We start from the raw sequence: 17859 nt of genomic DNA on the forward strand, positions 1-17859 counted from the left end.
CAAACATGGATGGATGTGTCGCAGCAGTTTGGAGGAGCTGGTGTCACCTGTTGAAATGAACCTGGAGCTGAGGCAGGAATCAGGAGGTTTTCTTCTAGAATAGAACAGAATGGACTTTATTTGCCGTTTGCACAGATACATAGCAGTATAGGTACATTGGAATTCTTGTGTTTCCCTGAGTCAAGGAGTTAGAAAAGATAAAGATATGACAAAAAAGATAGATACAAAACATAAACACAGCTAAAACAGTAAAAAAAAAACACAAAAAAACAAACAGTTATTGCACAGCAGCTTCCTGTTTGCAGTCTGTGACCCTTCTGCAGACCCATCGTTTCATCATTTCTTCCTGAAAAAGTTCTCCAGTGAATTTTGTTTCTGGCTCATTTCTTTAGCTTGTGTTTCTACTGATTCATGAAACGGCACCAGAGTCAGAGCGGTTGTGAGGCGAGGACGGAAACGGTCGCTTTTCAAAATAAAATCTCTGCACGACTAATGGAAAAAAATTGCTTTAATATTAACCGGAATTTTTTTTTCTGTGTGGCCCGGTACCAAATGATCCCTGGACCGGTACCAGTCCAGGGACCGGGGGTTGGGGACCACTACTTTAATGTAGTGATACTGAAGGGGACGGAGCACAGCTGATGGGTCACATGTCCTGTCCGTCCGTCCGTCCGTCCCATCAGTTCAACTCTAATAATAGTTCATCTGTGTAGAACTGACATTTGCTGACATATGGGAGCAAATTATCCTTTATTTACTTCCCTCCCTTCGTCTCCGTCCCATAACATCCAATCTCAAATCAATCAGAAATGTATGCTGTTGCATAAATGACAGGGCCGACCCCCCCCCCCCCACCTGTTTCTTCCTCCGTCCCCATAGAAACGCACCCTGAACCCAGAGCAGCTGACTTTCTCATCAGCGTTGGTACCGGTGGGATCCAGACCTTCCCGGTGTTCAATTATCCACTGTGAATATTCAATGAGTGTGGGCGGGGCCAGTCAACCAGCCCCCGGTGGGCTGAACCCCCCCCCCCCCCCGGATAGAAGCAGTCTCCTGTCCTCTTGGCCTTACATCCTTTCAGTCGTCTGCTTTAGGATTCTAATTCCACTCCAGATATGAGTGGGTGAACAGTTACAGACACAGCACTGGCTCCATCACCATCTGAAATGTGATACAGCCCTGTTACCATGGTGACGGAGGACATGTTTGGGGTGAACTCCTGTCTTTTTGTGGTGTTTCTTTGTAGATTGCAGCTGTTCTGTCACTGGCGGAGGTAAACTTCGGTGCTGCTTCAGTCCGTCCACTGTCCTGGCAACGTAGTGCAGAAATTACAAGGCACAACAAAAGACCATAGAAGGCACATTATTTACATTAGGAAAAATAAAAGATAGAGGTGCAACTAGGAATATTTGTAAGAAAGATGTGTGGATTTGGTAGTGGAAAATATTTTGCCAGTAGTACAAATGGAATTGGAAAAGTGCAAATGACATGGGAATTTAAATACTGTAGGAAAAATAGAGTAAAAGGATAAACTAATGTAGAAGGCTGTAGAGCAGGGCTGTCAAACATGCGGCCCGGGGCCCAAATGTGTCCCCCCAAAGGTTCCAGTCCCACCCCTGGGATGATTTTCCAAAGTGTCTAAATTCCACAGTCCAGGCTGTGGAACTCATGTTAGTGTGGGTTCCACATCCAGACCAATCTGATCTACAGTCCAATAAGAACAGCAGAAGAACCCACACAGAAGAACCACTGCAGATTTACTACTGGGTTGGATGGAAAAAAAATATTACATTATGTCTGTAAATAATGACAATTTCAAATACACTGAACAAAAATATAAACGCACCACTTTTGTTTTTGCTCCCATTTTTCATGAGCTGAACTCAAAGATCTAAAACTTTTTCTGTGTACACACAAGGTTTATTTCTCTCAAATATTGTTCACAAATCTGTCTACATTTGTGTTAGTGAACACTTGTTCTTTGCTGAGATAATCCATCCACCTCACAGGTGTGGCAGATCAAGATGCTGATTAGACAGCAGGATTATTGCACAGGTGTGCCTTAGGCTGGCCACAATAAAAGGCCACTCCAAAATGTGCAGTTTTATCACACAGCACAATACCACAGATGTCACAAGTTTTGAGGGAATATGCACTGGTCATGCTGACTTCAGGAATCTCCACCAGAGCTTCTGCCTGTGAATTGAATGTTCATTTCTCTACCATAAGCCATCTCCAAAGCTGTTTCAGAGAATTCATGAAGAAGACTGTGTGAGGAAAATGGTGGTCACACCAAATACTGACTGGTTTTCTGACCCCCCTGGACCACCCAATACAGTAAAAGTGCACATTTTAGAGTGGCCTTTTATTGTGGCCAGCCTAAATCACACCTGTGCAATAATCCTGCTGTCTAATCAGCATCTGGATCTGCCACACCTGTGAGGAGGATGGATTATCTCAGCAAAGGACAAAGGAGAAGTGCTCACTAACACAGATTTAGACAAATCTATGAACAATATTTGAGAGAAATAGGCCTTTTGTGTACAGAGAAAAAGTTTTAGATCTTTGAGTTCAGCTCATGAAAAATGGGAGCAAAAAAAAAAGTGGTGCGTTTATATTTTTGTTCAGTGTATTTGTCGTCGTTTTAGTGCAAAAAATCACATTAAATAGTGAAACTCTTTCCATTTCCAAACTCTCCTGTACCAATAAAATGTGACTAACCTGAACAAATGTGTCCAACCTGAAACGTCTGTATTAAATTCAGTCCAGTTTGAACTCTTTTCTTCCTGTTCCTCAGTGTTTAGTGTCTTTGGAGATCTGATCCAGAATGCACATGGACTAATGAGAAGTGGAGGAAGAAGACTGAGAAAATTACACTGATTTATCTGAAGAAATGTCCGTTTTTTCAGGTTCTTCACATCTGTTTTGTTTGGATAGTTTATAAAAGTATTTTCATCATTGAATGTTTTTTTTTTTTTTTTTGCACTAAAACACAGACATAAATGGTCAGTTGTCATTATTTCTAGGTTCTTCTGTTCTTCTTTTCCTGGTTGGGTCCACTGCAGATCAGATCAGACTGAATGTGGAACCTGACAGAACAGGAGTTTAGAACCCTGCTGTAGACAGTAGACATATGTGTACTGTGCTGTAAAGCAGACCTGCACTGGGACCGTCCTACTGTGTCCACACATGTGTGGACCTGTTTGTGTTGGGAGCCGTCTGTTCTTCTGTGGTTATTACAGCATTTCCACCATTCAGGGAGCTCAAAGGATCATTGAGCGTAGACCTTCTGCCAGGATGGAAGTGCAGCCCAGCTAATTACGGTCATTGATTTGGCTCATTAGGCTCCGGCATCGACTGGACGTTGATAGTGTTATCGCTCGTTATGCGACGCCTCGACGATGCTAATCTGTACGGCAGGAGCTTCTGTCATCACCTTCAGGAATAAATGCAGAAACCATCGCAGATCAATACAGTCAGTGATCCAGTGGACAAGCAGTGAGCGCTAACACACACACACACACAACTACACACCTACCGTCTGTGTGTGTTTATATGTGACAGGGCTGACCATCAGTGTGTTTGTCCAGCTAACAACACAGTGTCATCACGGCTCCCATGGGAAATGTCCAGGAACTGCTACACTAACCCCCCCCCCCCCCCCCCAGGAGAATGCTAACATGCTAACAGCTGCTGGGACTGAGCAGCTTATTGGAAATCCATGCTCATTCATCTGGCCTATCACACTGTTAGCATTAGCAAGAAGAGCTGTCCTTATGTCCAGCAAATGTTAGCGTGGCTATGTCTGTGTGTGTGTGTGTGTGTGTGTAGGGGGGGGGGGGGGATTTGTGCCTTCAGGGTTAGGGTCAAGGTTAGGGTTAGGGTTAGGGTCAGGGTCAGGGTCAGGGTTAGGGTCAGGGTTAGGGTCAGGGTCAGGGTCAGGGTTAGGGTTAGGGTCAGGGTCAGGGTTAGGGTCAGGGTTAGGGTCAGGGTTAGGGTTAGGGTCAGGGTTAGGGTCAGGGTCAGGGTCAGGGTTAGGGTCAGGGTCAGGGTCAGGGTAGGTCAGGGTTAGGGTCAGGGTCAGGTAGGGTCAGGGTCAGGGTTAGGGTCAGGGTCAGGGTCAGGGTCAGGGTTAGGGTCAGGGTCAGGGTCAGGGTCAGGGTTAGGGTCAGGGTCAGGGTTAGGGTCAGGGTCAGGGTTAGGGTCAGGGTCAGGGTCAGGGTCAGGGTCAGGGTTAGGGTCAGGGTTAGGGTCAGGGTCAGGGTTAGGGTCAGGGTCAGGGTTAGGGTTAGGGTTAGGGTCAGGGTCAGGGTTAGGGTCAGGGTCAGGGTTAGGGTCAGGGTTAGGGTTAGGTTTATTTATGAGTGGTGGGACTGTACATGTGTGTGTCAGACTGAATATGTTTCCAGTTCAGACCTGACCACATGCTGCTGACGGCCCATGTGTTCTGACACTGCTGACAGGACAGAGGTGGTCGAATAAAAGTACCAGAGCTGAAACCAAAGGGGAAAGCCTCAGAGTTTGTATTTTAATTTAATTTAAACTTATTGAACCAGGGGAGTTAGTTTAGGGCTAACTGTCATTTCCGTTTGCTCCTGCAGCTGAATACAGATGAAAACACTTCATATGCACAGGAAAAATTACTGAGCGTTTTTCCCAGAGTCAAAAGTATTTTCCTCTAAAAGAGTAAATGTGGCCTTATATTGAGTAAATTTGACACTATTTTGAGTTTGGAGAGCTCTACCCAAAGCAGGGGCAGGGCTTCAGGGGGGGCTGGGGGGGCAGTGGTCCCACAGCCTGGGCCTTGGGGGGTCCTGGACCGAGGATCAGGCCCTGACACTATCTTCCAAAGGAATGAATTTTCTCATGGTCAAATCTTCCAGTGTTAACTTCATATAATGGCTGCAGTGTGTTTGTGGTTCTGTAAGTTGGCCCACCCTTGGTGGGTCATGTTTGGTCAAAATTTTAAAAGATTGACTTCGGTCTTGTAGGTTGATTCCAAACATTGCATACAGTATGTGTTGCATTGCTGGCTTCATATTCACTCTCACAGCTGACGACAATGTGTAATTTACAAATGGATCGCCAGTATTGTGTCCAAATGTATTTTGGGTAAAATCATCATTAACAGCTGATGTAATCACCGACCTCTGGTGAAAAGAGAGTGCAGACGTGTGGATCTGAATGAATGAGGTCAGAAGAAGCAGTTATAGGCACAAAGGTGGAGCGACAGAACGCAAAGAAAAGGACAAGAGAGAGCAAGACAAAGACAAGTTAAGATGAAGGACACTTTTTTTTGTCTGTCCGACTCCTAATCCTCCTGGAGATGAACTGGAAAACACCAGTGGTGACTGAAGCCCCCCAGTACTGACAGCACAGACACAGTCCCATTTACAGGTTTAATTCAAACCATCACTGACAGTGTGTGAGTTAAGGCGGCCATGCACTGTGCGATTTTAGAGACGATTTCTCACTTGTGCGACTCTTTCTGGGGTGGGTCCAGATGTTCCTCTAATGGTGTGTGGTTCTTGGTGCAGTGGACATGGGCTAAGGAGAAGACATGAACACCTCACCACCAGCAGTCGTGTATTCGACAGGAAAACGCAGCTGTTTGAAATCCTGCTGGCTCCTGGTGAGGGTATGGCACTGTCAAAGCACTGCCACGAGCCCATGGGCCTCAGATTCTCACACTGTGCATGCACGAACACAGATGCATACAATAGTGTACCAGCTAACAGTAGCTGTCTATTGTCCTAGTGCAGTTTATCTGTTGCATCTTCCCTCTCGTTCCCTTCGCTGTAGGACTGACAGCCCATACTGTCCACGTCTGGACAAACAAGTCCTGCACAAACACCTGGTCGTCTTTTCTTCTGTTTTCATTCCTCACAGATAATGGCACATGTTACCAAAGCAGCTCGTTGGTTTGTGTTTAGCACTACCATCTGGTGACTCACACCAATACACAATCGTTTATGCACTTTGGATTCCTTGGTATTTTAACCTTGTATTTCCAGATCCAACACTGGAACGTGTGGTGCATCCTCTGGTGTATGGTCCTACAGTGTGGTGCATCCTCTGGTGTTTGGTCCTACGGTGTGGTGCGTCCTCTGGTGTATGGTCCTACAGTGTGAGAACATGAATCTTGAGCCTGACTTTACCATTGATTCGCACAGTTTGAGATGGAGCTGTGTTCAATGATCGAAATAATCGCAGTGAATGGACGGCTTTAGCTGGAAACTGTGGACAGGTGCACCTGCAGAGGGAAACTGTGAAGTACGCACGGACTGGGGTTGGGGTTGTGGTTAGGGTTGGGGGGTGGGGGGTGAATAGTTGGTAAGACCAGTGGACAGTCCTGGTACTGGACCAGCCCCCACCCCCCCACCTATGCTGCAAAAGGAAGTATCGGACACTGAATAAAAAAGCAGCAGGCTCATTCTCAAAATTAAAACTCGTTAAAAACCAACTAGCAATTTTTGTCCATTGAGAATGAGCGAGCCAACACGTTGGACATGCGGTGCATTGTGGATGAGTTTATGGAGCGCAGGCTCACCATGTGCGCTTTAAACAGTGGTGAGTAGGTCTACTACTGTTGATAGATGGATGGATGGATGGATTTACTTTATTCATCCCCTAGGGGAAATTCGAAATACAAAATGTGGTCACCGCTCCACAAACACAGCCATACCACATCAACACACAATAAATAAATAAATCCAGAGTATAAGTAGCTGTGAATAACTTGGATTAAAAAGAGGTAGACTTAAAAGACAAGATGTGTTTTCTACCGGTCACATAAAAACATAAAACCATAAAAACATCATTTAAAAAAACCCACCTGAGGACAGAAGTGTTCCTGAGCTTCTACCTCCTATCCATCCCCACCCAGCTGCTCCTCCTCCCGTCTCCTCCCACCCCCCTCCCACTTAAAGAGTTATATAATCTTATTGCACAAGGTACAAATGACTTTGTGTATCTAGTGGTGGAGCAGCTCAGTGAGCGCAGTCTGTGGCTGAAGGTGTTCTTCTGCTGGTTTAGGACACTGCAGAATGAGTGGTTCCCATTCTGCAGGACTGCCCTCAGTCTGGACAGGGTTCTGGTCTGTAGAGTCCAGCTCCAGTCTGGACAGGGTTCTGGTCTGTAGAGTCCAGCTCCAGTCTGGACAGGGTTCTGGTCTGTAGAGTCCAGCTTCAGTCTGGACAGGGTTCTGGTCTGTAGAGTCCAGCTCCAGTCTGGACAGGGTTCTGGTCTGTAGAGTCCAGCTTCAGTCTGGACAGGGTTCTGGTCTGTAGAGTCCAGCTCCAGTCTGGACAGGGTTCTGGTCTGTAGAGTCCAGCTCCAGTCTGGACAGGGTTCTGGTCTGTAGAGTCCAGCTCCAGTCTGGACAGGGTTCTCTGTTCTGTCACTTCTTCTACAGAGTCCAGCTTCAGGCCCACCACAGAGCCCACCTTCTTAATGGTCTTATTCAGGTGCTGGATGTTCTTCTTACTGCCACTACCCCCCAGCAGGTCAGTGTAAAAAACAACACTAGCCACTCCAGAGTTCTAAAACATCTGCAGTATCTTAGTGCAGATGTGAAATGATGCCAGCCTGCACTGGAAGTAGAGCCTGCTCTGACTCTTCTTACAGATGTGTTCAGTGTTCTCAGACCAGTCCAGTTTATTTCTATTATCAGGCCCAGGTATCTGTAGGGGGGCACCTTTTCCACCGCCTCCCCCTCGATGTAAACAGGGAGTGGGGGGAGGGGCTTGCGGCTGAAGTCCAGCATCATCTCCTTAGTTTTTGATGCATTTAGGAGCAGCTGGTTGTTCTGGCACCACCCTACAGTCACTCCCCTTGGTACATGCCACAACTGCTGCGTCATCAGAGTACTTCTGCATACGGCAGCGTCCTGAGTTGGGTTGGGAATCGGCAGTATACAGAATACTGTTTATTGAATTTGTGTTTGTAGGTGAAGTCGTGGGCCGCGGGGCCAACTGTACAAAACGCCCCAGCTGTTGATCCAGTGTCCTGCTGTGCTGTCAGTAGTTGAAGTGTTTGGTTCCAGTGGGTGTCAGACTGATGTGATGTTCACGTCCGTTTGATTGATGTCAAAATGATGTGGTCGCTGTCCGTGGTCCTGAACCCTTGCTATCAAATTCTTTGAGCTGTGTCAAAACTGTAGTAGTGCGTGTAAGAGCTGCTGTTGTGTGCATGTGTGTGTTGTTAAACGATGCAATTACAAACTTTATTGGGTTTAAAGGGCCCGGTCATGTGCGCCACCCCCGTACTGACATGTCTGCCATTCGCCCAAAGAGTAACTTTTCCTGTTGTTAGAGTGGGACCAAACGTTGTCTGAGAAGAGTGCACTTTTCTTCAATTTGACTAAATTTTACTCTGGCACATTTCCAGTGTAAAAACGACCTGCTGATGTTTAATGGTGCAGTGGAAAAGGAGGTTCAGTGACACAAGTGGAGCTGTCCGTCACATGGATCCATCTGTGGAAACACCAGTGCTGGTCCTAAAGGTCCACAGAGTGGACTGAAAACAGGTCCACCTGTTGGACTGGGCTTTACCTTCAGACCAGCTGAACTGGCCTGAAAAGCACACGGGTCATTTTTTCACACTGATGAAAAAAGAAGAAAATCTAGTGCTCAGTAAAGTTTATCATAACCATCTGTGTTTTTTTTTTTTTTTTTTTCTCATCAGGACCCCCCCGGCAGCCCCATGGCCCCCCCACAGGCCATGAACACCTCTCTGGACGACCATGAGCGGCGGATCTCCCACTCCCTTTACGGGGGTCTAGAGGGCCTGGACGACAACCTGATGCCACGACAAGGGATGATGCCCCGGACTCTGGGTAACCTGTCTTAAACTGGTTTCAGCTGGCTTCAACTGGCTTAAAGTGGTTTAAACTGTTTACACTGGTTTAAACCGGTTTCAACTGGTTTCAACTGGCTTCAACTGGCTTAAAGTGGTTTAAACTGTTTACACTGGTTTAAACCGGTTTCAACTGGTTTCAACTGGCTTAAACTGGCTTAAAGTGGTTTAAACTGTTTACACTGGCTTAAACTGGTTTAAACTGGCTTAAAGTGGTTTAAACCGTTTACACTGGTTTAAACTGGTTTCAACTGGCTTAAACTGGCTTAAAGTGGTTTAAACCGTTTACACTGGTTTAAACTGGTTTCAACTGGCTTAAAGTGGTTTAACCTGGTTTAGACCGGTTTAAACCGTTTAAACTGGCTTAAACCGGTTTAAACTGGTTAAATATCGCTGTCATCACCACTTTGGCTGTGTGTTTGTTTTGAGTTCTTCTACCAGTCTTTGTGGGGACCAGCTGTGTAAAACAGGGGTACATCAGTTGAGAACACACACACACACACACACACACACACACTCTGTCAGTAGACGACGCAGACAGACGAGCTGTTGACGGCTGCTTTTAAATGAGTTCCTTCCAAATTAGCCTCATTAATCAAAGCTCCATGAAGCTGAGCGTGACCTCCGCCTTCAGCACAAGGAAACGAGTTAGCACCGAAACTGGTGGAGGTGTAAACAAACAACAAACAACAAAAGAAGAAGAAGAAGGAAGTAGTGAGTGACAGAGGACGTGTTCAGAGGTGAAGTTCAGAACTGGAGCAGGAGGAGAGTTCATTCAAGCACAACAAACAAACAGACAAACAAACAAACAGACAGACAGGATGGAAATGAACACAAGACGCATGAGGAGGACACACACACACACACACCAGCTGATCAGGAACTACACACACACACATACATAATACTGTATATATGTTGATAGTAGTCACATTTAGGAGAGTTTAGGCAAATAATTACATCGAAAGACTTCATTGTCTTTCTGTTCATTTTCTGTCACTATTATTTATATATATAAATATATATATATATATATATATATATATATATATATAGCTTATGTGGCTTGGGCATCTGCTTCGGATGCCTCCTGGACGCCTCCCTGGGGAGGTGTTCCGGGCATGTCCCATCAGGAGGAGACCTTGGGGAAGACCCAGGACACGTTGGAGAGACTGTGTCTCTGGGCTGGCCTGGGAACACCTCGGGGTCCCCCCGAAAGAGCTGGAGGAGGAGTCTGGGTAGGGGCGGGTCTGAGGGAGCTTATATACATAGCATAGGTAGAGAGTAGCATAGGTAGGGGGGGGGGCTGGCTCTGAAACAAAGCGTCTTTTTTCCCTGTTCTGTGTTTGCCAGGCCTCTGCGCTGACACATTCAGTGGTTTGTGCTTGTGTTCAGTGTCTGCCAGTGGATTCAAACTCTGACGGGATTCACAGGCTGAGCAGCGACCTGCTGCTGCAGCTGAGGGAAAGGAAGGGGATTAAACACTGCTGTGTGTGTGTGTGTGTGGGGGGGGGGGACGACACCATGCTGTGTAAGAGGATTCACCTGAACTCCCATTTACACACACTGACACAGGCCACAGTTACATAAAATAAAGTAAAATAAAATAAAATCGAATAGAATACAATTAAATTAAATAGAACAAAATAGAATAAAATAAAATAGAATAGAAAAAAATAAAATAAAATAGAATAGAATAGAACTAGGGATGCAAATTATCAATTCATTCATTAATCATTAGTTGGTTGCCCTTATCAATCGATTAACAATTAATTAATAAGCATTGATTTTTCTGAGAACCTGAATTTCTTTTCCATACGGTCTGTAAGAATAAAAGCTAAAATATAGTTTCTATACTTCATGATAAAAACATGTCATTTTCCTTAATGATTGATTTATTGAACCATTGGATACAGTCAGTGTTTCCTGTGGAATTCATCTGTTGATGTGGCGGAGTGTAATGGGGGGGTGCACGTGTGTGCATTTTGTTGGGGGGGGTCCGTCCTACTTGTAATACTATGGGGTACGGGGCGGTCTGTGTCCTGGGCTGTTGTCTGTATGTGGTGCATACATTCACACTCCCATATATTCTGTCCAGACCAGCAGCAGCTGCACGGACTTTTACAGCCGGGAGGTTGCTAGGCAACCAGCAGAGATGCTGCAGACACAGGGAACTCCACTAAACGCTACAAGTTGTATGGATTTACAGTTTGGTTTGTGTAACAGTTAAACACACACACACACACACACACACATAAATCCAGCCTATTCATGTTCCAGGTTCATAGAAGTGGATTTATGGAACATTCACTCAGGTTCACTTCTGTGTCTGTTTGTGTTCAGCTGTTTGAGGTGCAGAGGACTGTGTAGGGTGGACGTCTGTCCATTTCACATCTGTCCATTTTGACATCTGTCCATTTTGACGTCTGTCCATTTGACGTCTGTCCATTTGACGTCTGTCCATTTTGACATCTGTCCATTTTGACGTCTGTCCATTTTAACATCTGTCCATTTTGACGTCTGTCCGTTTGACGTCTGTCCATTTTGACATCTGTCCATTTTGACGTCTGTCCGTTTGACATCTGTCCATTTGACATCTGTCCATTTGATGTCTGTCCATTTGACGTCTGTCCATTTGACGTCTGTCCATTTTGACATCTGTCCATTTTGACGTCTGTCCGTTTGACGTCTGTCCATTTGACATCTGTCCATTTGACATCTGTCCATTTTGACGTCTGTCCATTTTACGTCTGTCCGTTTGACATCTGTCCATTTTGACGTCTGTCCATTTTGACGTCTGTCCGTTTGACATCTGTCCGTTTGACATCTATCCATTTTGACGTCTGTCCATTTTGACATCTGTCCGTTTGACATCTGTCCGTTTGACATCTGTCCATTTTGACGTCTGTCCATTTTACGTCTGTCCGTTTGACGTCTGTCCATTTGACGTCTGTCCGTTTGACATCTGTCCGTTTGACATCTATCCATTTTGACGTCTGTCCATTTTGACATCTGTCCGTTTGACATCTGTCCATTTTGACGTGTGTCCATTTTAACATCTGTCCGTTTGACATCTGTCCGTTTGACATCTGTCCATTTTGACGTCTGTCCATTTTAACATCTGTCCGTTTGACATCTGTCCGTTTGACATCTGTCCATTTTGACGTCTGTCCATTTTGACGTCTGTCCGTTTGACGTCTGTCCATTTGACATCTGTCCATTTGATGTCTGTCCATTTGACGTCTGTCCATTTGACGTCTGTCCATTTGACGTCTGTCCATTTTGACGTCTGTCCATTTGACGTCTGTCCATTTGACGTCTGTCCATTTGACGTCTGTCCATTTTGACATCTGTCCATTTTGACGTCTGTCCGTTTGACGTCTGTCCATTTGACATCTGTCCATTTGACATCTGTCCATTTTGACGTCTGTCCATTTTACGTCTGTCCGTTTGACATCTGTCCATTTTGACGTCTGTCCATTTTGACGTCTGTCCGTTTGACATCTGTCCGTTTGACATCTATCCATTTTGACGTCTGTCCATTTTGACATCTGTCCGTTTGACATCTGTCCATTTTGACGTCTGTCCATTTTACGTCTGTCCGTTTGACGTCTGTCCATTTGACGTCTGTCCGTTTGACATCTGTCCGTTTGACATCTATCCATTTTGACGTCTGTCCATTTTGACATCTGTCCGTTTGACATCTGTCCGTTTGACATCTGTCCATTTTGACATCTGTCCATTTTGACGTCTGTCCGTTTGACATCTGTCCGTTTGACATCTGTCCATTTTGACGTCTGTCCAGTTTGACATCTGTCCGTTGACATCTGTCCGTTTGACATCTGTCCGTTTGACATCTGTCCATTTTGACAGTCTGTCCGTTGACATCTGTCCGTTGACATCTTCCATTTTGACGTCTGTCCGTTTTACATCTGTCCGTTGACATCTGTCCATTTTGACGTCTGTCCATTTTGACATCTGTCCTTTGACATCTGTCCGTTTGACATCTGTCCATTTGACGTCTGTCCGTTTGACATCTGTCCGTTTGACATCTGTCCATTTTGACGTCTGTCCATTTTGACATCTGTCCGTTTGACATCTGTCCGTTTGACATCTGTCCATTTTGACGTCTGTCCGTTTGACATCTGTCCGTTTGACATCTGTCCATTTTGACGTCTGTCCATTTTGACATCTGTCCGTTTGACATCTGTCCGTTTGACATCTGTCCATTTTACGTCTGTCCGTTTGACGTCTGTCCATTTGACGTCTGTCCGTCTGTGTTTAAAACAGTCCTTGGCTGACCCGTCCGTCTGTCCGTCCGTCTGTCCAGGTAACTACCAGCTGTCCCCCACCGTCAACATGCCTCAGGACGACACTGTGATCATCGAAGACGACCGCCCCCCGCTGCTGCTGCCGCCTCACCTGTCAGACCAGTCGTCCTCCAGTTCCCATGACGACGTGGGCTTCACCAATGACGTGACTCCACCTTGGGCTAAGGAGCCACCCAGTCTGACTGACAGGTGAGTGGGACGGATGGGAGGAGTCAGGAAAAGAATGACAGGACGTCACTGTGTGTGTGGGGGGGGTCTTGTCCCTTTGATTGTACCCATAATCCTCGGGGCCTCCATAAACTCCACCTGATTTGATGGATTCCTGTTCTAAAAGTCACCCACAGTCATATTCTAATACTTCTAAAACTGGAATTTTATTTATCCGTTTATTTATTTGTTGAACAAATAGGATTTTTCATTTGGATGTAGAACAGTGTATGGAATGTTGAACTATTATAACATCTGCCCAACACTGGCTTTTAGATTCAGATTTATTCATTGTCATTCAATAAAAACATCCCATATGCTGTTACAGAACGAAACTGCAAAATGCACAGCACGAAATAAACACAGACAAAAATAAATAAAATAAAATACATTTAAAAACACCAACTAAAAACAACCAATATATATGATAAAATATTAAAAACTGCTCTAAAATAAATAAATAAATAAGTTAGTAAAGGAAAAAAAAAATTGCACGATGGAGGGCACCTATTATTGCACATTCTGCATTGCACTTATACGTAGTCTAATTGTCCTTGGACATATATTTATATAATTCTCATTATTTGACCAAACACTTTAGTACCTGTTTGTTCACATCCAGTTCTTGGTTTGATGTAAAAAAGAAAAAAATATTACTCTATGTCTGTAAATAATGACAACTTCAAATATTTGTCTTTGTTTTAGTGCAAAAAATCACATTAAATTGTGAAACTCTTTCCATTTCCAAACTCTCCTGTACCAATAAAATGTGACTAACCTGAACAAATGTGTCCAACCTGAAATGTCTGTATTAAATTCAGTCCAGTTTGAACTCTTTTCTGCCTGTTCCTCAGTGTTTAGTGTCTTTGTAACCCTAACCCTATCTGATCCAGAATGCACATGGACTAATGAGAAGTGGAGGCAGAAGACTGACAATATTACACTGATTTTTATGAAGAAATGTCAGTTTTTTTCAGGTTATTCACATTTTTTTTGTTTGAATAGTTTATAAAAGTAAGTATTTTCATCATTTAATGTTTTTTTTGCACTAAAACAGACAAAAATGTTTCCTTGTTCCTATTAACGGCGGTGCTTCTGTCCGTTTCAGCTCGGTGGGTCCAGATCAGACTCAGTCAGACGGCGCTTTCCAACGCGAAGGCTTCGGACGCCAGAGCATGTCTGAGAAACGCACCAAACAGTTTGGAGACGCCTCGCAGCTGGACATCATCAAGACGCGCAAGTCCAAGAGCATGGATCTAGGTAGGCTGGTCCCAGACCTGGACCTGGACCTGGACCTGGACCTGGAGGGGGGGTGTCCTCTGGTTCCATGGGTTTATCTGTCCTCTGTGTGTTCTGAATAGAACCATCAGGTTCTGTTTGTGCAACTCTACAGCCATGTTCAGTTTACGCCCAAAATGAGGGAATCCAAGTATTGGCCCCGCCCATTCACCGTTGGGACCACCCCCCTCTTTTATACTCAGGTCACATGGTCCCATCATGCTTTGACTCCTGTCTTATTTCCATGTTTCTATGGATCCATTTACTGAACCTGTTCACACTAAATATACAGGGCAGAAGGGTGGGGGGTCCTGTGAGCGTAGCCCCGCCCCCTCTTCCATGTTTCAGATGTGTTCCTTACAGCATAGCCCCGCCCCCTCCTCCATGTTCCCTCTGTAGGCTCTTCCTGTAAATACACACTCATTCTCCCTCTCTCTTTCTCTCTCTCCATAGTCTAGAACTTGTGTGTGTTGATTGCCCTTGAATGTGCTTCTGCGTTGGCTGGTTGGTTTGGCTACGACTGAGTCTGCACTGGAATCAACACACACACACACACACACACACACACACACACACACACACACACACACACACTGCACCTCTGAGCTCTGTTACAGCACAACACCTGAGCACTGGACTCACACACACTGCCCCCCCCCCATGCATGCTGTCTGGTCCTCCCTCAGATGACTCTGGTTGTCATATTTCCCAGTGGTACCTGAATGTTTCCCAGTTCTATCTCATATTTCCCAGTGGTACCTGAATGTTTCCCAGTTCTATCTCATATTTCCCAGTGGTACCTGAATGCTGCATGTGGAATGATCTGAGCACTAACTGAAGCCCAAATGTTTGTACCCCTCCTCCCCTTCTTTCCTCCCCCTCCTCCCTCCTTCCTTTAACAGTAGCCGATGAGGTTAACCTCACCCCTCGTCCTGACACCAGCAGAGGTAAGGACCGGTCCACTCCACCACAGGGTCAGATGGAGACCAGATCAGAGGTCAAAGGTTCTGTTGAGTCTAGATTAAGAACCCTGTCCGTGGTGTTTACATTCCATTCTTAGGATGGAGATAGAGGATATGCACTGTGCAAAAAATGAAAGAAAAAAAAAAAATTCCAGTTTTGTCTGTAAATTCCATCAGTTCCAGTTTAATGAACAGCTGTAAATGGTCCAAAGGTCAGAGTGAACTGACAGAGGAAAAAAAACACAAAACAGGTAAGGTTCAACCAAACTGAAAAATAATGTACATTTCAGAATTCTACAAAAACACGAACAAGAAATGGGTTAAAACTGAAAACAGTTCTGCAGGAATGGAGGTTGATCCAGTCTGGAAAGTTGGTGGTTCAATTCCTGCAGGTGTCCCAACGTTTGTGAACTCCTTCCACCCCCTGTGTCTGCAGAACAGGAGTGTGGAACACACTGTGGTACCAGACCCACGGAGCAGGACTGGAACAGGACTGGACTGAAGAAAGGAGTGTGGTACTGTAAAAATGGAAAAGAGGAAAAGGAATGAACCAGAGAAGAGAGACAGAGCATCAGAAGAGGGAAAAATGGAGGTGTGTCCTCCAGAGAAATGTCCAAGAAAGTCCAGGTGTCAGGAAGTCCAGTTTCCTTCAGCATCCAAAGGCACTGAAACTGGACTGGAAATGCAGACAGAAGAGGTCTGGAAGAAGCACAGACACAACAGAAGAAGAAGAAGAGTTTAGGACAGAAAACAGCTGGAGTGAGAGGAGACTGACAGGACAACAGCTGAAAGAAGAGAGAAGAGAGAGGAGGAGGAAGAGAGGAGGTCATAGAGGAGGAGGAGAGGAGACTGACAGGACAACAGCTGAAAGAAGAGAGAAGAGAGAGGAGGAGGAAGAGAGGAGGTCATAGAGGAGGAGGAGAGGAGACTGACAGGACAACAGCTGAAAGAAGAGAGAAGAGAGAGGAGGAGGAAGAGAGGAGGTCATAGAGGAGGAGGAGAGGAGACTGACAGGACAACAGCTGAAAGAAGAGAGAAGAGAGAGGAGGAGGAAGAGAGGAGGTCATAGAGGAGGAGGAGAGGAGACTGACAGGACAACAGCTGAAAGAAGAGAGAAGAGAGAGGAGGAGGAAGAGAGGAGGTCATAGAGGAGGAGGAGAGGAGACTGACAGGACAACAGCTGAAAGAAGAGAGAAGAGAGAGGAGGAGGAAGAGAGGAAGAGTTTACACTGAACAGAGTGAACTGATGAGTTTACACTGAACAGAGTGAACAGATGAGTTTACACTGAACAGAGTGAACAGATGAGTTTACACTGAACAGAAGTCCCAGACTGGGACCAAAGGACGGGTTCTGTCCTGAACAACAGAACATGAGGAGCTCAGAAGGAGCTGGAACCTGGACATCTGGACCTGGACACACTCTAAACCAGGGCTATCAAACATGCGTCCTGGGGTCCAAATGCATCCCACCAAAGGTTCCAATCCGACGCCTGGGATGAATTTACAAATTCCAAAAATTCCAGCCCTATCCCGAACAGGTTCATTGTATTCTTCCACATCCTAACTTTTCCACATGTATTCTACAGAAGGGGGGAGGTCGTTTCTGTCTTACTCTGAGTACGTTTTAATGAACGTAAAGTAAATGACCTGTTTGACCAATCCCGTGCTGCAGTTCCAGGTCCAGTCCAGGGAATTCCCTGACTGACCACTGCCCCGGCCCTGACTTGTGCTGAATGCTTCTATGACAGGCCGGAGGGTGGTTTGCTTCAAAATATTTGAATTATTAAAAGTTATAATGTGAACAAATACAATGAATGTGCACTTATCGCTACTGGTCACACGAATGTATTCCTGCCTGTTTGTTTCTTCTGCTTCGTACTAGCCGCCACTCTGACGTGTTCTGACAGATATGCAGTGCACATGTAGATGACATCTGGAACGTAATGACCGTATACGAAAGGGCCAACCGCTGAGACGTCCAAACTGAAACATCTGTTCAGTCTGGAGATACAAGAGGAACCCACTGGCCTCCTCCTCCTCCTCCTCCTCCTCCTCCTCCTCCTCCTCCTCCTGTCCTTGTGCTCAGGTTTCCACTCTGCAGCCTTTAATGCCTTCATTAGGACTGAAGTGCAGATGATGACACCAGTGCTCCCCTTCTGCTCACAGTCAGGTGTTGCCTTCACTGCAAATCGGACAATTAAGCCCCATTGTGTCATTCAGAGTGG

The 17859-nt window shown here is 45.5% G+C and overlaps 1 protein-coding gene across 1 annotated transcript in view; it reads left to right on the plus strand.

Annotated features, from left to right (window-relative positions):
- The window catches only part of LOC115415788 (partitioning defective 3 homolog), a gene marked incomplete at its 3' end in the record, with an annotated part of 98072 nt that overhangs the window by 69872 nt on the left and 10341 nt on the right, over positions 1-17859 (plus strand). Inside the window, exons 13-16 of the mRNA XM_030129426.1 lie at positions 8686-8836; positions 13187-13376; positions 14503-14654; positions 15575-15619. Coding sequence (XP_029985286.1) covers positions 8686-8836; positions 13187-13376; positions 14503-14654; positions 15575-15619 — 538 coding nt within the window. The remainder of the gene's footprint in view (positions 1-8685; positions 8837-13186; positions 13377-14502; positions 14655-15574; positions 15620-17859) is intronic.

This window comes from Sphaeramia orbicularis, unplaced genomic scaffold (genome assembly GCF_902148855.1).
Source record: "Sphaeramia orbicularis unplaced genomic scaffold, fSphaOr1.1, whole genome shotgun sequence".
Lineage (NCBI taxonomy): Eukaryota > Metazoa > Chordata > Actinopteri > Kurtiformes > Apogonidae > Sphaeramia > Sphaeramia orbicularis.